The following is a 23,426-nucleotide window of genomic DNA, read 5'->3' on the forward strand; positions in this document are numbered from 1 at the left end:
TGCAGTGCAGCATATCTAAACATAAATTTGAAATGTTCGGCGGGCCGGATTAAAACATCTGGCGGGCCGGATTTGGCCCGCGGGCCTTGTATTTGACACATGTGATCTAAATGAACGCAGACACTGAGGTTGACTTTAAAAGTGCTCTATGAAACTTTTGAGTGCACCTTTAAATAAACCTGCAGTGTTTTTGTTATCCATATAAAGGTCCTTGTGTACTTATGCTTCATAAGATTATCTTTGTCTTGCTAATAAGGAAATCATTTTACTTGAAAAAATAAACATCAAGTTTAATGCAGTACCACTTTTTAAGACTTTTATTAGAACGTCCTCTTTACATAAACCATCACGTGACATAAAGTAACATACAAGATTGAAATGCGAAGCCATCAGGAGATAAGCGAGCAAAGCGGAGCAGTGAGAAGTCATTGCCAATTCAAGTCGTTTCAGAAAGAAATGGAAAGCATGTGGCGAGGGAAATTCAACTCAAACAGCTATAGAAAAGTCGTGAAAACATGAACACCAGAAGGCACTGTCTGCCTCTACTATGTGTGCGGCCAAAATACATTAAACATCACTCTCCTTCTCTATTAGGGTCCATTGTGTCCCATTTGGGCCCGGTTTGAACTGCATTGTGCTGCTTGAGACTCTGTTTACATGTCCTTGTGCATGCTGATTACATTTCAGCATGGTTTTAACATTTATTTAGATTCACTTCTTGCGGTAGTCTTCTGCGTAAGCCCTGTGCTCTTCCTGATCGGGGTACTGATCTCCGTAGCGACGCAGAATGTCTTGCAGTGTGGGAACGTTTTGGGACATGGAAGGGTACGGAGAGTGCGGTTCATCCTGGCCGCTCTGGTACGGCTCTGTTTCGTACTGGTCCTGCTCCGGTTGCTCGGGGTGATGCGGTTCCGGGTGTGGCGCCCTTTCTGGAATACTGTGGTGTGGCTCCTCCTCGTGGTGCTCCTCGTGTTGGCGTTCGGGCTGTTCTGGCTCGTAACGGCGAAGACGACAATCAAGATCGTACTCAGGATCGCAGTCGGGGTTGGCTGGCTCGAGGTACCTTTGCTGGTCTTCTTCGACCCCTCTCGGCTCGGGGGCGGCGTGGCTGCGTCTCGACCCTCCGAAACGCGGCTGGTTGGGCTTCTTCAGCGCAATGCACTCCGGGTCGTAGCCCATGTAACAATCGTAGCCTTCTTTCGTCTTACCGGGGGGTCCCAGTGGGTGGTGCTGTGCTTGCGCAGGCTCCTCGTGATTGGCAAAAGGATACTGCTGCATGGGTGCATGTTGGTGTGCGTGTTGGCGTTGGCGTTGCATGGCCGCCGCAGCATCGCGGATGACGGAGAAAGGGTCGTTGGGGTTGGGCGCCGGCGACGATGGGGCCTCGGCTTCCATGCTGGGGGCGTAGGGGTCGTTGAGTTGGGCCTGAGACATGAGGCGGCGGATCATGGCGTAGGGGTCGGAGGCGGCCTGGCGAGGAGCGGGCGTGGCGGCCTGACGGTACATGGCATACGGGTCAGGGATGCGGTTGGCGTTGGCGTAAGGGTCTCGGTACATGGCGGAAGGGTCGTACTGCTCGGAGGCGGAAGCAGAGGGCGGGGCACGGATGGCGGCGGCATCATCACTCTCATCGTGCTTGTAGGAGTTGGGGGCCGAGGCGAATCGGGTGGCGGTCAGCGGGTTGCAGCCGTCTTCATACAGAGGGTTGCAGGAGCCTGGGCCGGCGGGGGCAGGAGGCTTGGGTGCACGAGGAGCCTAAAGGGAGATACAAATAAGCAGAACATGTAAATTGTGTATTTTTGCTTTTGTTAAGGATTTTTTGGCCCATCGGCCTTATCGGACTGGACATTCAGAAAATAGTTGCAGCTGGATTCGAACTCACGACCCTGCAGCGGTTTTATTTATTTTTTTTCATATGCAAGAATCACATTTTAATAATTTTATGACATTTATAGTCACTATTGCAGCTGTTTTAATCTTTCCAAACGTTTTGTATGTTTTTGTATTATTTTGCTGGTTAACATCAGTATTGGTGGCAGGTGTATACACGGGTTTCAGAAAGATGAGACCGTTGCCATTGCGATTATCAATGTAAAAACTATATATTATATCTTTTAAATGGGGAAAAGTCTTTAAAATGTTCCATACAACCAATGATTATGAAAAAAAATCATAATATTCTAAAAAAAACAAAAAATAAACAGCAAACATGCAGTATAATCTGAAAGTAAATTATCTTTTTTATGCAAATGTGTGCATATAGATAGTTTTATTGCACTTACCGGTACATATATTGTATCTGAAAAAATATACTCTGTAGTTTGTTGCATCCCTATTCATGGACTCACACATTCATAAAATACTTTTAGGAACAGAATGTAAAGCCCAACATGCTGACAAATCATTTATTATTGTGCTCATGTTTACAGAGGAGTCTATCGCAGCGGTTGAAACTACATGATGTGTCCTTCATTTCAGTTCACTTGAACATCGACTTTACAATACACTAGATTACATCAACTCAGGTGTTCCTTTTATAATAACCGATCTCTGCTGGAACATTTTATAGACTGCTATAGAGTTCCGCAGATTGCTAACGACTGGTAAACTTACTGTATAAGCACCTTGCACTCACTGCACTGTTCACTTCCTATTGCACTACAATACTTTATATTTTATTATGTACATATCATGCCGTTTTGTATTCTGTGTACAAGTTCCTCTGTTAGTGAATTTTGTTCATTGACAATGGCAATAAACCCTATTCTGATTCTGTTAATCAATTATAAACTTCTATGTTTTTATTTCATTTAAAAAACATTTAAACGATTTTCAATATTTTCAATAATATTTTCATGAACATAAACAAGACAGCAATATAACATAAATCATTTAAAGGACCACAGTGTAACCATGTGCTTGTCTCCATGGAGATATAATTGCTTTGCCTGGATTGTTTCATAGTACGGCATTAAACAGATCTATTTCCACTGAGAAAAGCGAGTGAGCAGGTCAGATCTGGGGAGAGGCGAGTCCTCCATCAGTGAGAATCTATGTTTTTTTAAACTACTTATTTTAGCAATCAAATTTAATTGAATAAATGCAAGATAAATTAGTGTAATGCCACATTGTGGAGCATTTCAAAAGAACAAAATATCCTTGCAGACAAACAAACAACAAAGTACCTTTAAAAACATTATTAATGACTTGATCTAAGACTTGACTTGGGTGTTTTTTTGCACTAAACTGTATAAAAAATTTTGTCCTTACTGTGGGTGGGCTTGCATCTCCACAAACCTGACTTGTACTCGGACTGAAAGAGCCACCAGCCCTTGTTTCCATGGAAATCTTGTTCTTTTAGCTATTACATTCCACAGTATGCCATAAAACCTCTCTATTTGCATGGAGAATTTTATTATTTCAACTCTCTGTTTACATGGAATTATGGCAACAAAAGCACCACAAGCTGTAAAAATGTCATATTCACGATGCAATTTTAATCAATAATAAAAGAAAAGAATTAATAGGCAGACACGTTTTTCGGGGCCCTACAGCAAACCGTTCAAATTGAAATTCACGTCTTCAATCAGAATATTGCTGCTTTGCTCCAGTTCTTAAATTATCATAAATCCTTATAGATGTGAGACTGTACCATGAGTGAGGCGGCGTATGCGCAGTAGGGGTCCCTGGCAGGATCACAGTTGGGGTACTGCAGGTACATTCCAGAGGGGGCCTTCTGCACCAGTTTGGGTTTGCAGCCGGGGTCCTTCTTGGGGTCACAGCCGAGGTGGGCGTATGAGGGCAGGGACTTAGCGGCCGGAGTGTGGCCGTAAGCCGCTCTCAGGTGGTACTGCAGGCACTCCACGTCCTCAGCAGAGCAGATCCTCAGCAGCTCGGCCTTCTGCTCCTGGAGCCGAACACACAATACAGCATTTACATACTTTATTTACATATCATATTATTATTACACTACATTACTACATACATACATACCTACATACATATGTAGCGATGTAGTGTATATAACTAATGGAGATGTGTATCAATATTGAAATGCATTTATGCTGCAATATATAGCTTGCGGCATCGCAATTTGAAGAGTCCATATAGCAAGGTCTACAATCATTTAACATGATTCAAACAACAAAAACCTAGTCTTATTATGTTAAAAAAAAAAAAAGAAATTATGGAATTCTTGTATTTCAGATTTTGTTTTTAATTTCTCCAAAATTGTTTAGTTTTAGTATTTTTGCTTTTAAAAAATGTCCAAAAGAAAAACAAGTAGTATGTTTTTAGAAGTGGCCCAGTCCCTCTAAAACTTGCAGCCATCGTACCTTGGACAGGAAGGACGCAGCAGAGGGAGCGTAGTAGTAGTGGCCTGACTCTGGGCCCTTGGCTGGGGCCGCGGCACGCACGTACATGGGGGCGGGTGCTTTGACAGGCATCACCAGGGGCATGTACGGGCTCTTCCCCTGGACCAGAGCCATGTACAGGCAATAGGGGTCTTTGGTGGGGTCGCAGGTCTTGATGGGAGCGGCTTTAATGAGCTTGAGAGGCTCAGGTTTGGCCTTGGGCCTGGCGGTGTAACCCGACACGCAGGTGGGGTCGTCCGAGTCAGCGCAGGACTTGTAGATGTCCCCCAGGTGGCGCAGGTAAGCCTTGTAGGAGCGGCGGCCCTCAGCGCGGTTCTTGTTTTGCAGGTAGGCCAGGTAGATGCGGTCCAGCTCCTGAACCTGCAGAAGAAAAAAACATTCAGGAGGATTTTGGATGTGGGACTGATCCCAACATGTTAAGGGTAAAATACGTAACTTTTCTGGTAGATAGTTTGCCACCTGCTCGTCTCCATGGAAACGTGATGACTTTGGTGTTAATGAGGCACTGCTGACATTCCATTTGACTTTCAAACTATGTGTTGTACAAAATGGAAATGGATGACAGGGACAGAACCAGCGAGGACGAGACTGAAACAATTCTGCTCTGAATTATGACCTTCTGTGTGTGAACGGTGCCTCAGTCTCCGCAGATCTGACTTGTAACGTGGCCTGCGTCACCTGCTTGCCAATATGGAGATAAGATAACATCCCTGCCAGGAAACACAGGTGGGTTTTGCCATCTGCTTAGATGGCAAAACCCTCCAGCAGAGAAGCTCCAGCTCAGTGCAGTTGAGGGCAGGGACTTAGCGATTGATAACGTCTTCCGGATCAGAGCCAAAACAATACCTTTAATCAATTTCGAATGGATTTTAAGATGATTAAATGATTAAATACACAGTAAATAGACTATTCAGTGTTTATTTTTTTTAAATAATGTTAGGACTGGCAGCACATCTACAGAATACGCACATATTTTGGTCCAACTGAAATGAAGGCTGAGTTCATTAGAAATATCTTCCAGTTGAACTTCTTACTTCCCGTTGCACCATGTGTTAAATTAGTTAAAGAAAACCTCCAGGCTTCACATTTGCATGTTCAATCTTTAAAATAGACCATATCTAGCATATGCCATCCTTGTCGTATGTTACACAGTGGGATTGTAAATGAAATATTAATTACTGGCAATTAAATGTGCTGTACATGTCTCATCACACGCCGTGTTATTACAAAAGGAAACGTTTGGGATCTCGCTTGTTTGTTCCGTTCCTGTATGAGAGGAAAGTTGTGTCAGTTTGTGGACACGTTCTGTATGACCCCGATCAGAGAGTCGAGCTGCAGGTCCCAGAGCCCAACAATGACGGAAAGTAATAAAGCACAAAAGTACTGTACTAAAGTAAACGTCTGTATCAGTATCTGTGTGTATAATTTTTATTTTGACTATTTTAGAGAATGTGTCTGTACTTTCTACTCCATTAAATTTTTGAATTGGACTGATAAGTAAAAAGTACTTTTCTTTCCTTGAGATGGCCTTATTGTTGGATGGGTTCTTTTTAGTGCGTTTAAAGTATTTTGTTTTGTTTATTTATTTTTGTTTATTTTTATTTATTTTTTTATTTTTTTTCAATTTATCGTTTTGTAATTTTACTTTTTATCTTTGACAGTTTTATTCTATTTGTTGTTTTAAGCAACTATTTATTTGTGTAGAATATTTATTTACTGTTTTAGGGTTTCTTTAATTATTTTAATATTGTATTGCATTTTTTTTTTTTTCAGTTTAGAAAATGTGCAATATAAATAAAGTGGATTTGATTTGAGAAAACGTCCCAACTTTGAAAAAACTAACAAAATAAACAAAAACTGAGAAATCAATTTATTTGATTCCAAACCAAAAAAATCTGCATTTTTAAAAATCCAGATCACTGATCGGATGCAGTAATAGTGCTCATCTCTGTTTCACGCTGCACTGTCCTGTCTAATAAAGCTTATGCGACAAAAAAATGTCTTTCTTTTCGTCCACATCAGATAAAAGGAAACTATCAAGCTGCTGGGCAACATAAAAAGAAAGCTGTAACACTCTTATCTCTCACTTCTTTCCAGTTAAATCAAACTGTTTCAGATTGTACGCCAAACCCACAAATAAAAAAAATACCCTAAAAATGTAATAGGACTTTTATATGGACTCTGTCTGTCTATTGTTACTTTATTACAAGTCCCTAACTCAATTTCTTTGTTAAAATAGCGTCAGTTTTTAAATGAGGAATCGTCAAAACCCAATAAATGCCCAAACTAGTGTCAGTCAGACCTCTAGAGCTTTATATTCATCTGTGCGGAGCTTGTTCACACTTATAATTCATCATGTTGGAGTAAATGCAACATCAAAGGCCAAAACTAACTTCATAAAGAGTCCAGACATTTCCAAAAGCCTCACAAATGTACGAAGCATTATAATAACATGATAAAAGCGTGCAACATTAAGGGTTATTCTGGATTATAGTTTATATGGTTAGTATTTTGTTTATTATGTGACTTTGACTTTTATTTTACTATTTATCAAACAAAGAAAATCCAATGCATAAAGGCAAGTGTTGAATGACCTCATGCAGTTCAGCAGGAGACTGTATACAATATATATACTATGTACAAGACCTAGCCTGGGGTGAAGTAATGGTCACAATAGAAATAATGGCAGGAAAGACGGGTGATTTAGTACTCGGGCCTAAGATGAGTTGGTGAGGTCATTTGACAGTCGTGGAACAGATAACACGATGAAGTCAGTATGTCAGGGAGTCAGTATGTCGGGATCTGGTACAAAAGAAGTGGTCACACTAACAAAAGCATCAGGATGAATCTAATATTTGGATGGATTACTTATGTGTCTGGGGTTGTTGATCACAGACCTGTAGAAAAACCCAGAATAATAATGAGCTACGGACAAGGAGAATGCTTGCCTGACCAGCCACTACTTTACAAAACCTGAGGGTCTGGGATCCAACCCAGTCGCGCCAATTTCCAAAGGGAGTGATTGACAGGCGGATTAACCAACCAGACAAACGCATTGTCCGTTCGTGTCTAAACAAACATGGTGGATTACGAGGAAAGAATAAAAATAACACAATAATAACGTTGTCGACTTCTGCTGAGTCAACAATCGACGCACTAAACTCTCTAGATTTTGTTCTGAACGTTCTGAAAATATTTGAGACACGTCTTCCGCATTTGAGAGACACGTGACACAAATTAGCGGCGATGGTTGGAGCGGTAAATGCTGGAAAGTTTTTTTTGACGCCCCCCAACGGTCCGATTCCAGACCGAGACGCAATCGAACAGAATGTGGGCGGGGCTGGCGGGTCAGGCAAGGAGAATGGAGGCATAAAACGTGGAAAGGTATAGGACAAAAGCCAGGCTGTGGGAGAATGAGGCTTGAGTATTCATATATTTGGGGTTTTAAATATACCTTTTGTTGTTGCTTCTCTGGGATTTTTGTTCAAGCAAGAATCTGTTTTGGAGCCGGGATCTGGGACACGGAGCAGGACCTTTTGGAGTGGTGTGTCAGATCTTTCATTTTACCATGTGTGAAGTTTGAATCTGGACAATAAAAGAGTTTCTTCAAGTTATCCAGAACATATTTTATCCATGACTCCAAAGGCTCAGGAACATCTTCAGTTTGAAATGGGGCTCTTTTTAGTCAAGCGTTTTGGGGAAATCAGCGAGAATAATAAGGGGTTGAGTAGATGTTTTCATGTCATACTTTTGCTTTTACTTTACTCTTTTTGCTCCTGTATCTATACTTTTACTTAAGTAGCAAAACTAAATTGATGCAAACAGGGAATAAGAGACGTTCAGAGGAGTCTAGTAATTTCGCATTATAGTGATGCAACTTTGTAGATAGTATTTACAAAGCGCAATAAGACGTCATTTTTAGATCTTTTTTCTGAGACTTCCTGAACGGAGAACTCCAGACTGGTAAACGTAGTAACAGGACTCACAGCCTCCTGGTTGTTGTTGTCGGTGAAGTACTTGTACCAGGCCCAGAAGTCCGAGTGTTGGTTGTACCAGCTGATGTTGCGGCGGTTGCGGATCAGCCTCCTGTGATTGGCCGCTGCCGCTGACCTCTCCTGAAGGCTCGGACCTGCTGGACACAAGACAAACACTGACTACAGACGCTGTAAGTACTTCTGAGCTGTACCAAAGACAATGTGCTCACACAGGACTTTATTTGCTCCTAAATTGAGCCTTTTCTATCGTGATGTGGACTTGGTTTGATACTGTTCTAGTCCATTTTTTATTTCAGATCTAGTCCAGATTTAGGGTCTAGTTTAGTCCTGGTTTAGAACAGAACAAACTCAAGGACTATCAAACTATTTATGCAATGAATTTAACAACTATATATATTTTCATTAGAACTGTATAGTCCATTTTCTGATCTATTTTTTCCTATTTCTTATGAACATGAACATGAAATGTGAACCTTGAATTTGAAAAGTGTCACTGGGTAATTTAGAGAAATATGAAATAACATTTTAGTTTGAATATCAGGAGAGACAGGGAGCTACTGGTATTGTTTTGTACATTTAGAATTGTCCTAAAGAGGAGCGGAATTGGAAAGGAAATAGGAAAAAGTGGAAATCTTCAGGATCAAAGATTTCATGTTTTAATAGAAAGAGAAGGTCGAGTGGCACACACATGCCAGGCTCCAAGTGCATCCGGCCGCAGTGTTGTGAGTTTGAATCGCAACTCTGACAGTTTACTGCATGTCCTCCCTTCTCTCTCACCCTCTTTTGTCTAATAAGGCCAGGGGCAACAAAGTCTTCTTGTTTCTTTTAAAGAAAAGAAAAAGAGGATAGAGTTATTCTGGCTTTAGTGAAAGCTCCTGTGAGAGTTTAAATTTGTGTTCCTTGTCTTTTAGTCGTGCGAGTTATTGGTATTCATATAAACATCGGTGTTCTAAGGGTAAAGTTCACAGCAAAAAGATGAATATCAGGTTAACCCTCATTAAGAATGAGGGTTAGATGCATTTAAAAAAAACACTTTCTTCAGGGTGAAATGACAAAAGACCTTTTCCAAACCACACTTAATTCTGAAGACACACCCCTTTACTGTGTATATATATATGTGTGTGTATATATATATATATATATATATATATATATACATATATATATATATATATATATATATATATATATATACATATATATATATATATATATATATATATATATATATATATATGGGCGGTGCTTGATGATGATATATATGTAATATATATATATAATATATATATATATATATATATATATATATATATATATATATATATATATTAATATGAAATATAAAATGAAAGCATGTCTGATCCCTGTTCATTTCTAAAAGTCTGCAATATTAAAAGCATTCACGCTCGTAAATAAGCGTGGAACCAGACTCATGTCGGGCTGCTCTCCAGTGTTAAGTCAGCGCTGAGGACGACTCGCTGTGAAAGAGCTGATAAGACACTTCTCCTCACGGCTCGTTCCATTTGGAACAGCAGAATGAGGATTAGTGCGCAGGAAAAGGGAGGAGGAAGTGGTTTGGAAAAGGGCCAGAGACATACAGTAGGTGAGTATCATTCTTGAACACCGGGGGAAGTCATTGTCATGTTTCCAGAACTTTACACTACACATTACACATTTTATTTTTACAGGAGAACCCCATGATTTATTTAATGTAGAGTTTAATTATGTGAAGACATTCATAAGGAACAGGGGAGATAAAAGTCCTCATTCAAGCCTGGTGCTCTGTGCCTTAAGGACATGGATCCAACAGGCCTCCTTTTGCTTCAAATGTAGGATCTTCAATGTCCCACACCTTTAGGGGGCAGTAGTGGGGAGCTTCATGTAATATCTCCCCAGAGGATCATTTAAAGCAGAAATAATTAACATTTTACAGTATCAAACATCTTTGTAAGTCCCTGAGATGTGAAGTGTCTGTCGGCGCCACCTGCTGTCTCTGGGCAGAAAACCAGCATTGCAAAATTTACCCACATCGACAACTCTCCTGAGAAACCCTGGTCCTTTTTTCATATTTGGCTACGTTAAAGGCTTTTTACTTGATTATACTGCCTTATTCTATAAATAAATACATCTGTCCAAAATAGTCAGTTCTGAAAAACCAGGTTTGATATTCATCATTTTCACATAAAATGATTCTTTGTTGTTTTGTTTTTTGCGAACATTGAATTCTACAATCACATTTCATTTCACACTCTACATTAATGTGTATCGACTTGTAAAAACATGTAAGTACAATGTAGTAAATGTTAGTATAAGAGGGTTGGGAAGAAACAACATATCAACAAATGGTGTTAAATTATCCTTCCATCAAATACTATCTTGATGATGATTACATATTATCTTTTCTCCTTAGTGTGACCACATCTCCAGCACTGCATATACATTTAACATATGGTTGCTGCTAATTACCGTTGTTCTTCTGCCCGACAGGCACCGCAGACAAGAACGCTGAAACAGAAAAAAAAAAAAAAAAAATAGGTCAGTTGCAGAAAATCAGATTTGGTTTGTGAAAGTGCTTACACCGACCGCTCTCCTGCCGGTACCTGCCAGTAAACAGCATAACCCTGTGTCTTTACGAGCTCATATATGGCAAACAGGCCCGGGTAATTGGCTGTGGCTGGGAGGCTGTGGGGCACACGTCTTTGTAGATTTTATAGGAGAGCCTGTAACTCCCGGCCCCACGCTGCGGCCCCCCCTGTGTTTGGTTGAGGGAACAGCGGATTGTGCCCTGCTGTTGTTCTCTTTCATCTCCACGGGGAAAAGGTGTCAATGCCTCGCAGAAGGAGAAGAGGAAGACGAGAGGAGGTGGAGAGAGAGAAGAGAGCTAGCGTATACCATAATAGTTTAAATACGGTACATTCTAGAAGAGGCAATTCACTTTTTGGGAACGTAAGAATAGAATAGAATCGGTTGTGTTCACGTGCCATCAGGACATTCTACAATCCCTATCGTTGGGTAGAGTTCTCAGGTAGAATTTGCTGTCAATAGAAATAAACAAAAGTAAAACTATTTGTTCACAGTAGATTAAGAGAGAGCTGCTTAAACTTGTCAGTTTAAAGTCTATATGACATGTTTTTCTGTATTTCTAATTATGACTGAATTTAGTAGGACAGCAGCTGTGGTAAATATTCATCATCATGTTGTTGTTGTTGTTGTTGTTGTGGTTGTTGTTGTTGTTGTTGTTGTTGTTGTTGTTGTTGTTGTTGTTGTTGTTGTTGTTGTTTTATGGCGGTTGGTATCCAAGTGTTACATTATCGCCAGACTTTATTCCTTAGATCATAGTTTTACTTCCTTTAAGTTGCAGTTTGTGAAGGAATTTTGAAAAATAAAAGTTTGAAATGACAGAATACCTATGTGATGTCATCAATATGCGACGTGCCATTGAAAAGACAGGCTGCGTCCAAACGTCCACACTCGTCCCCTGACCCCTCGCTCACTACACAGTCCTGCACATTTAGCAGACTTTATAGTGCACTCAAGTGATTCAGGACACTGAGCTCACTACTTTCTCCTCGCTGCGGGTCACATGACTCTGGATAAATACTCCGTCTGGCATGCACATGGACAAATAATCCCCATAAAAGGCGTGGATCTCACATTAGACAAAACAAAGGAACCGGATTATTCAATTTCTTTCAGCACTTGGCATGTTTTGGAGTCTGTGTAAAGTTCAGAAAATGATTTTTCGATAACTGAATTACTTGACGATTCAATAATCTATTTAAAACAAGTCTCAGAGAACACCATCGCATTCCACAGTATAATTTAAAACTGTCAACAACCAATTGAGAGAGGAAATTTCAGATTTTGAGGGATTGAATTATACAGAAATTGTATTTGGCTCTTCATTCATAGTTTGTGCGTGTTAGACTCATGTGACTCACCTAACACAGGCATGTTGTTGTCAAGAGGACAGAGACAACCAAACATACATGTTTATTAAGGTCTAAAACTATGGATTAACAGTTTTGGGATTAACGGAACTGTTATTAAGCCGTTTTAGATACATAATCTAATTTAATAATTTTTAGTTTACAAAATGTAAAATGATAATCTTTTTATGTTACAGTTCAATTCTAAGTAAAGAGCAGAATATGTCTCCTGTAAAATGTTTCTGGTGGACAGTCTGCCAGCTGTTTGTCTCCATAAAGAGCTTATTGCAATGTCAAGAACATTCCACAATATGGCATTAAACTGGTGTATATTGCCTTTCTTTATGGCAGATTTTAGGGGGAATCATTATAAGAACAGAAACACAGCATTAAATAGAGTTCAATATTCTAATCGCAGAAGGAATAAAGGACATAGAATAGCGATCAGTTCTAATCAGGGGCGTCTGATCGCACCGGCCTGAAGGCATTAGGGGAAAAGCTGCAGATAAAGTGCCTCTGGTCCAGGGCTTTCCTGGTGACACAACTGTAAGGTCACTTTGCTCTGCACAGATTACTTTAGAACAGACTTTGACAACTGTGTAAACTGTTCTTTTCCTTCACAGAGAGAACGCCAAACCAGGAAACAAAAGAGAAAGTGAGGAGATTCTCAATAAAGGAGCAGTAATAAAACTGAGCATTTATCACTGACAATGAAGGATTGCAGTTTGTGCAGAAGATAAACTCTCTGCTTTTGCAATAATGTCTCTAATAACATCAAACCTGAGTTTAGCATCCAAGTATATTAGCATCATAGTATTGCTTGACCATCTGTACCGTCAATTTTGATTTGCCTCAAGTCGACAATGAGTTATTTGAGGCATTTAGTTAGTTCTGTCACAAAAGAAGAAACAAATAGTGCACCTTTAAAGAAAGATATAATTTTATATGAAAAACAATTTGTAAATCAGTGCACCATTATGTAGCCACATAGTCATTAGTTGCACGACTGAATTGACCAATAGGACAGGGCAATACACTGGGCAGTTTGTGGTTTATATGTTTGACAAAGATTACGCACACATATGGACAGAAGAAAATAAGTGTAGGTGCAACAGGCGTTAGTGTTCACCACTTTCTCTGTTTACTTCATTATTAAGTATACTTTGGAGCTTTATTGCGTGCAATGCGTCATGAAATGTCGAGTGTTGTTCAGAGACAGCATCACAGCAAACAAAATGACTCTAAAAACAAAACAAAACTCCAGAAACAAGCGAACCAAGGTGAGTCAAGGTGAGGGACACTGTGGCTGGAGCGCGTTCAAATGCTAACTCTGTATCCGCTGTTGTGTTTTAACAAGCCTGTGAAGAAGAAGAAGAAAAACAGCACATCTGGAAAGAGCACTACTTTAACAAGGCTGAGGAGGAGGCGGCCGTGCTGACAGGCAGTCCTTTTTACACCACCTACTCCTTTTTTCTCTCTGCCTTTGAGAAACATTTTTTTTACGGGAAGTTTTATGAAGCGGCCTGTTTTCATGTTCGATGTGATGAAATCTCAAAGAGCGTTCAAAGCAAAGTAAAGCTACACGTGTGCAAAGCCACAGGGGAAGACCTAAGGGAAAAGAAAGTTCTCAAAAGTAAAAGTATCGTTGTTGGATACAGTAATCAAGCTGCATTGTTTAGGCCCACTATATTTACATAAGCGTAGCACCCGCCTACACGTAAACGCATAATGAGTTAAAAAATACTAACGCAATGATAAAAATAAGCCAGTGAATGTCCAACTATCAAAGAGAATGAAGCTAATTGTATACAAATCATGAAGATCTGAAATTAGAAAGGCTTAAGCGGTGTTGAAATCATCTGGCATTTAAATGGAATGATAAATGATGTGGGGATTAGACAAAACTGGGACATGGTTTATTGAATGTTCACAATTACATCTTAAAATGTATTTGAATTGGGCACTGGTGTTCTGTAAAAGAGGTAGAGGTGATGGAAGCAGAACCAGAAGTGTTATAGCAGCTATACACAGATCGGTATCAGTCTGGTCTCTGCGTTCTCTGTGAGTTCAGATAGGCATGATTGACAGGTGGATTAGCCAATCAAGCATGGGGACATAAAAACGTCGAGCATTTCTGCAGAATCAACCTTCTTTTACTCTTAATCTGAAGTGAAAGAAGGTTGATTTTGCTGTACATGACCATTACGTTACACATTCATCTGATTGCACCATTCTGTTTGAGTTTGCCTGGAGTGTGTATTCTGGACCCCAGGTAAGTAGTTGTCGGCATTTACGTGACTGTACACCATTTTTGTCCATAGTTTAGTAAAATGTGTTTTGTTCCTTGTGCAGGTATATTGTAAAAATGAGACCACTGTGTGCTGTCTGCATCATCTTATAATCAGAATCAGAAAAGGTTTATTGCCATTGTCTGTGAACAACATTCACAAACTTCGGAACTTGTCTTGGTGTAATAAAGAGTTTTATCGTCAGAACCAGAAAGTGTGTTGTTAGCATATATATAACTGCTTTGGCCAGATTGGGCAAATCATTTTCTGATTGACTATTTTTTAATTGGACTCAAATTCAAAGTCAACAGACACAAGGTGACATTTTTTCCAAATTTCAAAGCATTACAAAGCAGTCTATAGGACTAATTTAAAGTGCCTATGACAAGTGCTCACATTTTTCTAATTATTACTTTGTTTGGTGGGATAGAATCTGCGGTAAATGTTTATCATAGTTTTATATCAGTCAAGTAGGAGTTTGTGCAGGAAAATAGAAAAATAAAAGTAAAGCTAGGTTCTAAAACAGAATCCCTCTGTGATGTCATCAATAAGAGACATTCCATCCAAAATGCAGAGACAATTTACACCCAACTGACACTTTCCTGACAATTTATACAATATATATTTTTTTTTTAAGGTATTATCAGGTATTTGTGTTATATATATTCTATTTGGCTTGTCTTGTTGCTAGGTAACAATGGTGAAATTACCTCAACCTATGCCACTGTTGCTCGTGTCCAACCAGGAAGTATCATTACAAACTAAATTGGTCAAACTAAAGAAAAATAGGCACATGTGTATTCATAAAATCTTAAATATAAATTGTTTTGTGAAATATATAATCCACCATATCCATATGCACTTTAAAAATGTAACTATGAAGCCTAAAAAGACTAAACAGGTTGAAGTGGCAGTAGCAACATGATCCTTGTTGAGTCCTGTACTTACCAGGCAGTAAAATGGCCGCCAGCAGAGCGGTGAGGACCACCCCGCACAATCCGTGTCTCCTCGCCATGACGATCGCACCACTGCGTCTTCACCTGTTCAATAATACATCCAGAGGTTAACATATGGACTCTCAAACACCTCCATCCATCATTCAGACCGGCCTGTCACCGTGTCGCTCGCCTGAATACCATCCACGTCACATGGAAGGACACGTTTTCTGTTTTCTGAGAGCTTTTACCAGGATTTATGGTGCATTTTTGCTGGGAATTACCCTTAGACCGTAAACCTGTATATTTACGGTCAATGGAATTACCTTCAAATCGCATGTGATTGAAAGTTATGTGAAATCAAGTCATGTTTGGAAAAAAATGAATGTCGTTTTTCAAGGTTTTGGGGAAAATGAAATACATGTAAAAATCTGTCCCATGGACCGCAGATGAGGCAAGGAATAGATGCAATTTTGGCCAAAAAATGACTTGGGCCATTGAAATGTGTTTTTCATTATTTGTTTATTTAAAACGAGATTTAGAATATGGAATATGGAACATAGAATAGAACATAGCTTTATTGTCTACTAAGGTACAAATTCATCTTGGGCTTACGCTGCATAAAAACGACATAAGACATAAATAAAAGCAGTAGTACAGGAGATAACTTATTTTTAGAAAGGGTTCATTTCTGTAGCTCAAGTGTGCAAATCCCTCTGCAGTTTGTGTTATTATTCACTTTAATGTATGTTATTGTCTATTATCTGACAAAAAAAAATGTATCAGTGTACATTATTTTGTTGAACAGTCTAATTACATCAGTTTCTAAACGGTTGCAGTTTAAACTTCTTTAAATCCTTTTGTACTTGGATATTGCTATTTCCACGTAACATTACTACATGATTATAATCATTAACTACTCCCTCTGCTTAAAATGTCGCATTAAAGAAAGTTCAGCCGCTCCAGAGCCTTGTCTACAGCCACTGCACATTTCAAACCTGCACTTTTCTGTCTCAGCGGGAGTTTGAAGTGTGATTGGGGAACAAGAGGCTGGAGCTCCACCGTGTCATTAGAGCCAGACCAGGTGTCACGGGACAAACGGGTGAAAAGTCCCCAGAATCTCACCAAACAACTTGTACTTATTCTGTTTTTTACATAAGGTACGGGTCTGGCACTGTGGAAAAGATATCTTCAATTGTGTTTTTTGCAGTGAAATGGACATGTAGTGGAGCTTTCACACTTATTATCGTTATCTGGTCCTAAATTGAGCCCTTTTTAGTCCTGATGTGGACTTGGGTTGGTTTTAGTTCTAGTCCTTGTTTAGTCCTGATCTAGTCCAGGTTTAGTTTAGTCCCAATATTCATGAGGTGCATGTGCAAGTGTGTCTGTCCAAGCTTATTAGTTTGGCATTTATTTATGAGAAATCATGATAAACTAGCGCTATATTACTTTAATATAACTTTGTTGTAGAGGTGGGACCAAGTCTTTGGCGTCAAGTCCGAGTCAAGTCCCAAGTCAAAGAGAACCAAGTCCGAGTCAAAGAAAGAACAAGTCCCAAGTAAAAAGAGAGTCAGGTCCTAAGTAAAAGAAAAAACAAGTCCTAAGTCAAAGAGAGTCAAGTCCCAAGTAAAAGAGAATCAAGTCTGAGTCAAAGAGAACCAAGTCCCAAGTAAAAGAGAACCAAGTCCGAGTCAAAGAGAACCAAGTCCCAAGTAAAAGAGAACCAAGTCCGAGTTAAAGAGAGTCAAGTCCCATGTAAAAGAGAACCAAGTCCGAGTCAAAGAGAACCAAGTCCCAAGTAAAAGAGAACCAAGTCCGAGTCAAAGAGAACCAAGTCCAAGTCAAGTCCCAAGTCAAAGAGAGTCAAGTCCCAAGTCAAAGAGAGTCAAGTCCCAAGTAAAAGAGAACCAAGTCCGAGTCAAAGAGAACCAAGTCCCAAGTAAAAGAGAACCAAGTCCGAGTCAAAGAGAACCAAGTCCCAAGTAAAAGAGAACCAAGTCCGAGTCAAAGAGAACCAAGTCCCAAGTAAAAGAGAACCAAGTCCCAAGTCAAAGAGAGTCAAGTCCCAAGTAAAAGAGAATCAAGTCTGAGTCAAAGAGAACCAAGTCCCAAGTAAAAGAGAACCAAGTCCGAGTCAAAGAGAACCAAGTCCCAAGTAAAAGAGAACCAAGTCCGAGTCAAAGAGAACCAAGTCCCAAGTAAAAGAGAGTCAAGTCCCAAGTCAAAGAGAGTCAAGTCCCATGTAAAAGAGAACCAAGTCCGAGTCAAAGAGAACTAAGTCCAAGTCAAGTCCCAAGTCAAAGAGAGTCAAGTCCCAAGTCAAAGAGAGTCAAGTCCCAAGTAAAAGAGAACCAAGTCCGAGTCAAAGAGAACCAAGTCCCAAGTAAAAGAGAACCAAGTCCCAAGTCAAAGAGAACCAAGTCCCAAGTCAAAGAGAGTCAAGTCCCAAGTAAAAGAGAATCAAGTCTGAGTCAAAGAGAACCAAGTCCCAAGTAAAAGAGAACCAAGTCCGAGTCAAAGAGAACCAAGTCCCAAGTAAAAGAGAACCAAGTCCGAGTCAAAGAGAGTCAAGTCCCATGTAAAAGAGAACCAAGTCCGAGTCAAAGAGAACCAAGTCCCAAGTAAAAGAGAACCAAGTCCGAGTCAAAGAGAACCAAGTCCCAAGTAAAAGAGAACCAAGTCCCAAGTCAAAGAGAACCAAGTCCCAAGTAAAAGAGAACCAAGTCCCAAGTCAAAGAGAGTCAAGTCCCAAGTAAAAGAGAATCAAGTCTGAGTCAAAGAGAACCAAGTCCCAAGTAAAAGAGAACCAAGTCCGAGTCAAAGAGAACCAAGTCCCAAGTAAAAGAGAACCAAGTCCGAGTCAAAGAGAGTCAAGTCCCATGTAAAAGAGAACCAAGTCCGAGTCAAAGAGAACCAAGTCCCAAGTAAAAGAGAACCAAGTCCGAGTCAAAGAGAACCAAGTCCAAGTCAAGTCCCAAGTCAAAGAGAGTCAAGTCCCAAGTCAAAGAGAGTCAAGTCCCAAGTAAAAGAGAACCAAGTCCGAGTCAAAGAGAACCAAGTCCCAAGTAAAAGAGAACCAAGTCCGAGTCAAAGAGAACCAAGTCCCAAGTAAAAGAGAACCAAGTCCGAGTCAAAGAGAACCAAGTCCCAAGTAAAAGAGAACCAAGTCCGAGTCAAAGAGAACCAAGTCCCAAGTAAAAGAGAACCAAGTCCCAAGTCAAAGAGAGTCAAGTCCCAAGTAAAAGAGAATCAAGTCTGAGTCAAAGAGAACCAAGTCCCAAGTAAAAGAGAACCAAGTCCGAGTCAAAGAGAACCAAGTCCCAAGTAAAAGAGAACCAAGTCCAAGTCAAAGAGAACCAAGTCCAAGTCAAGTCCCAAGTCAAAGAGAGTCAAGTCCCAAGTAAAAGAGAACCAAGTCCGAGTCAAAGAGAACCAAGTCCCAAGTAAAAGAGAACCAAGTCCGAGTCAAAGAGAACCAAGTCCGAGTCAAGTCCCAGGTCAAAGAGAGTCAAGTCCGAGTCAAGTCCTAAGTCAATGATCCACTAGTTCAAGTCAAGCCTAAGTCGTCTACTTTGAGTTTCATTGTTCCAAATGACAGAAAACAGCTCATGTGATTTATTTTTCCTTTTTAAAAGTCCTGCTCACATCTAAGTATCGACTGTAAAGAGAAATTGCTTTTAAAATGCATTTATTTTTTTCTTTTTCTTTTTTGAGGAGAAGCATCTCAAGTCCTCAGTCACTGGCCTTAAAGTCCAAGTCTTAGTCCAAGTCTTAGTCCAAGTCTTAGTCCAAGTCTTAGTCCAAGTCTTAGTCCAAGTCTTAGTCCAAGTCTTAGTCCCTTTTAATTAGTCAAGTCTCAAGTCATCTAAATAATGACTCAAGTCTGACTCAAGTCCAAGTCACACCTCTGCTTTGTCCTGCCAATATCTCTCTCTCCAATGTCAGATTCAACTATATCTTATACAGAAGCATGTTGTAGTGTGGAAAAGATGCAGATATTTGATTATTCTGACTATATACAGTGTATTACTGCTCTTCCCCTGAAGCTGGTGTACTCTGTTACTACACACACCTTTTCTCATTTGACCTCAAGTTTATTTTGCTTCTAGTATGTTTTATTTGATAGTAATTGCATTTATCTTTTGCTTTTTGTGTTTAAATGTGCTCTAGACATAAACGTTGATCGATAATTGCAGTAGTGTCGTCACGATACTGAGGAATAGGCAGGTATTCTATTCTGATTTCCATACCACAAGCTCAAGATCATTCTAGAACTGAGGAAAGTTCCAATTTTGTCCAGTTTGTTATTTGTTTCAGCACCAATTCATGTCCAAATGAGTATATGGTTTGAATATTAGTTTTAGTGTTGATAAGTGTCTGATTTTTTATACTTTTGACTTTTTCTGTCTTTTGTGCAATTGTTAAGGCACAATTTTAAGGTCAAATGTATTTCAGAATTTGGCTGCTCTAAAACAGAACAAAGCATCACGGTCTATTTAGACTCATCTTTTTGCAATTTTACCCCAAGAAGAAGTAAGAAGTACTCCATTTTGTTAAGTAAAAGTATATACTTATAGTACGTGTTAAATATTTTAATTTTATGCTGAAAATGAAGTATGTAAGTAAGTATTTTGCATATATTTTGATAACTGTTTGTAAAAAATGGTGATCTTTATGAGGAATTGATTTTTAAAAATGTCAAGTCAACATTTCTAGACTTTTTAGATGTATATTTTTGCTTGATCAGACTCAAAACTTTCAGGCAGATCAAACATGTAGTGGAGTAGAAAGTACAGATTAGGGATGTCACGCTTATAATGTCAAAATAGAAATAAAGCGACTATTTTAGAAGGCCTTTTTCATTTAATTTACGGTTCAAAAAACAGACATAAAACCTTTTTTTTCTATCTGGCTGATTTATTTTGTTATTCAGTTTAATTTCACAAACTTGAGGAACGTTAAATTAAAGATTTCACTTGTATTTGTTCTCAGTAATCAGATATAAACAGATCTCAAAGTCAAAAGTCTCCACTGTAATAAGAACTCAAGAAGAATAAAAACACCTACAAATTGGACTTTTACTGTGTTACTTTCGGCTGCTGCTCTGATGTATTTGCGTTTGACATTCCTAAACCCTCCGGATGCTCGTACCTGTTCGGGTCACAGTTCCGCTCTGCTCTTCTCCAGTGTGTGGGGGTCTTTCCCGGCTCCGTTCTTCTGCGGCGCTCCTGACAGACTGCCCTGACAGTGGGACGGCTCCATGGTTTTAAACTGGGGGCCACGCAAAACGCAGACGCAACACACATCCGTTAAAACGCACACACACAAAGGTACACAAAGACATAGCTCACCTGCGGGGAGTCCGGGGCCACCTCCTGATAGGCTGAGCAAGTCCTGAAACTGCAGCCAATCAGAGGGGAGGGAAATCACAGGCAGGAGAGGATGGAGGGCTGTGGGACACTGGAGACGTGGAAAACATGAAGGGTTTGGCTGTTGAAAAGAAGCAACACGGTATTTCATGCACGATAGGCTTGAATCCTTTTTCACAAGCCTTAAATAAATATGTTCTAAATTCCAGAATTGAGGCAAAAGTGAAGCAGAACATGCAACTTCAATGGACGAACTGGGAATATCACAAAATATAAAAAATCTATTTGTTTTTTTCAAATAAAAAACACTCTGGTCTGGTTTGAACACATGTACCATTAGATATTACAGTATTTGTGTATTTAATAGAAGATTTGAATGGACATTTAGTCTTTTTGATGAAGGCAAAAGACAACATTTTTAGGTTTTACTAGACAGAAATGTTGAGATAACAATTGGTCTTAATTTTATCTAGAGATATATAACACAAACTATACATTTTGTGACTCTCAAATCCAATTTTGAGGCTAGAAAATGTTATGTTTCTATCCTTTGTAAAAGAAAAGCAAAATTCAAAAAGACTCAAAACAAAGTCAGTTATGGATTTATGATTTGTTTCATTTTACCTCCATATTTATCGTATTAAGGGTTCCTTTATCATAGAAGACGAGGGCAACTGGTGTAAAACAGCTGGAGTTTTCTTGCACGGCTCATGCTGATCCATTCGAGGCCAAGTTGAGGTGTGAAGCACAAAGCGTACATTCTCAGACATAAATAAATGAGCTAACATGGAAACAAGGGTCAAAAACGGAAGGTTTAGCCAGATTAGTCTTTTGTCCTGAGGGCTGTTACTCCCCTCAAACTCCAACGTCCTCCAAATCCTCCTGAGCTCGTGGGGATGTTGTGTTATGATTGTCTTCTAAGTGCTCGATGTGCTGTAATTACCCCACGGGACCAGTAAAGTTAAACCAACTGTGCGATTTGTCACGTGAAATTGAGTTTCAGAGTGATGAAAAATGAGCAGAGTTGCCATAGCAATTTACTATTCAAAACAACAGACTTTAGCTCAAGAACAAATGCCAAAAGAGGACGTTTTAAGCCAAAAACAATGTTAAAAAGTGAACCAAAAAAAAGCTAAAACATAATCAAACAGTAACTGCAGTAAAGTCTGATGCCAATCTCCATGTACACTCATGTGTCATGTCCTGGTCCCGTGTGGATCCAAAGAACAACAGATGGAAGGGAGTTTAGAGCTAAATCTCTTTTCTCAAAGGAGATTAGTGTTATCTGTCAGTCACTCTGCAACAAACAGTCCAAAACTTTTTCCTTTCACTTTTTTTTCTTTCTTGTTTTTGTACTTAAAGATTTAAATTAAAGATCTAAATTAAAGATCTAGGTTAAAGATCTAAATTAAAACCAGATTTGAACTTGACATGCATCAGATCTGCACAGTTCTTGCTCTTTACTCTACTATTTACTGTTACGTTTCTCAAGAAATGTAAGTCATTTTGACACTATAACTTTACTCCTTCTTGAGTCATATTTAGTTTGAAGTAACAGTCTTTTACTTGAGTAAAAGTGCTGGTTTCTGTTCCCACTGTTAGTACAAATCTACAAGTAACAAAAGCTTTTGACAATATGAAAGGATTTGTGCCTTTACTTTGAAAATACCAAATTTGTATGCATTATTTAATGTTTTAACCTTCTAATGACAGAGAGTTATGCGTAAAGTTACTCTTATTTCAATACCAGTTTCCCCAAGAAGTCTTTTTACTCTTATTTGACTCATTTCTTGGACCACTACTCTGTACTTTTACTAACTTTACTCTTACCTAAGTACAATGTTTGGCTACTCTACCAACCAGATCCGTTCTAACAAGGACAAAACCAGAACTTACCCAACTCTTAAGTCCTCTAATCTAAATCGAATCCTTCCTAAAGCACATGCAGAGGTTCCTGTCCCACTAATTGCGACGGCGCAGCTTCGCTCTGCCACATAAGCACTTCTCAAACCACAGCCTGAGAGCACAGCTGGTCCACGCTCACAAAGAATCTGATAATCTACAGTTTGACCTGAGCCACTGTGTCCGGGCACGCCAGGCCCAACGCCACCGGCACCACAGTCCTCAAATACAATTACACACTCTATATATCCAACTGACTGTGTGTAATTACACCGTGTTGTGTTAGTCCTGGGTTATCATTAGGGATGTCCAGCTTATTCAGTAAATCCATAATATTTAGGTCACAATATAAGCATCAGAACGTAAACATTTGGACTCTTTTAGAAGCAAAATTAATTGGTTTTAATTCAATATATAGTTTTAAATATGTATCTTTTAAAATAACATATTTGTTTCTTTGGCTTTTTTTGTCACATTTACTTTATTTTGTTATCCAGAGAGTTCAATGTCATAAAGCTGGTCACAAACTTGAGAAATATGAATGTGTTGGACGAGATTTCACACAGTCTCAGTTATAATTGTGAATACTGGTTAAATCATGATGTTTTTTCTTACAATAATTGTAACACTACATT

At 39.3% G+C, this 23,426-nt stretch overlaps 1 protein-coding gene across 2 annotated transcripts; it reads right to left on the bottom strand.

The window, feature by feature from the left end:
- Positions 1-389: 389 nt before the first annotated feature.
- and1 (actinodin1) lies at positions 390-20,763 on the bottom strand. Of its 2 annotated transcripts, none has more exons than XM_072451167.1 (7): positions 20,672-20,763; positions 15,534-15,625; positions 10,835-10,873; positions 8,360-8,502; positions 4,335-4,733; positions 3,653-3,907; positions 390-1,755 (listed from the first exon to the last, which is right to left on the bottom strand). In XM_072451167.1, the coding sequence occupies exons 2-7, from the start codon at positions 15,598-15,600 to the stop codon at positions 712-714; spliced, it is 1,947 nt and encodes a 648-aa protein (XP_072307268.1). In that variant the 5' UTR covers positions 15,601-15,625; positions 20,672-20,763; the 3' UTR covers positions 390-711. The 2 variants fall into 2 exon arrangements, with proteins under 2 accessions (XP_072307268.1, XP_072307267.1); XM_072451166.1 differs by having other exon boundaries at positions 8,360-8,505.
- Positions 20,764-23,426: the final 2,663 nt, after the last annotated feature.

The sequence above is a fragment of the Eucyclogobius newberryi genome, unplaced genomic scaffold, assembly GCF_026437365.1.
Source record: "Eucyclogobius newberryi isolate DKJ021-1_F unplaced genomic scaffold, fEucNew1.0.hap1 SCAF_18, whole genome shotgun sequence".
In the NCBI taxonomy this organism is placed as follows: domain Eukaryota; kingdom Metazoa; phylum Chordata; class Actinopteri; order Gobiiformes; family Gobiidae; genus Eucyclogobius; species Eucyclogobius newberryi.

Bases quoted from the DNA above. Each gene is read 5' to 3' on its own strand.
- and1 (XM_072451166.1), bottom strand. From the start codon at position 15,600: ATGGCGAGGAGACACGGATTGTGCGGGGTGGTCCTCACCGCTCTGCTG. The intron at 4,734-8,359 runs GTGAGTCCTGTT...TTTCTTCTGCAG, and splicing joins ACAACAACAACCAGGAGGCT to GTTCAGGAGCTGGACCGCAT. The intron at 3,908-4,334 runs GTACGATGGCTG...GTTCGGCTCCAG, and splicing joins CTGCGTCCTTCCTGTCCAAG to GAGCAGAAGGCCGAGCTGCT.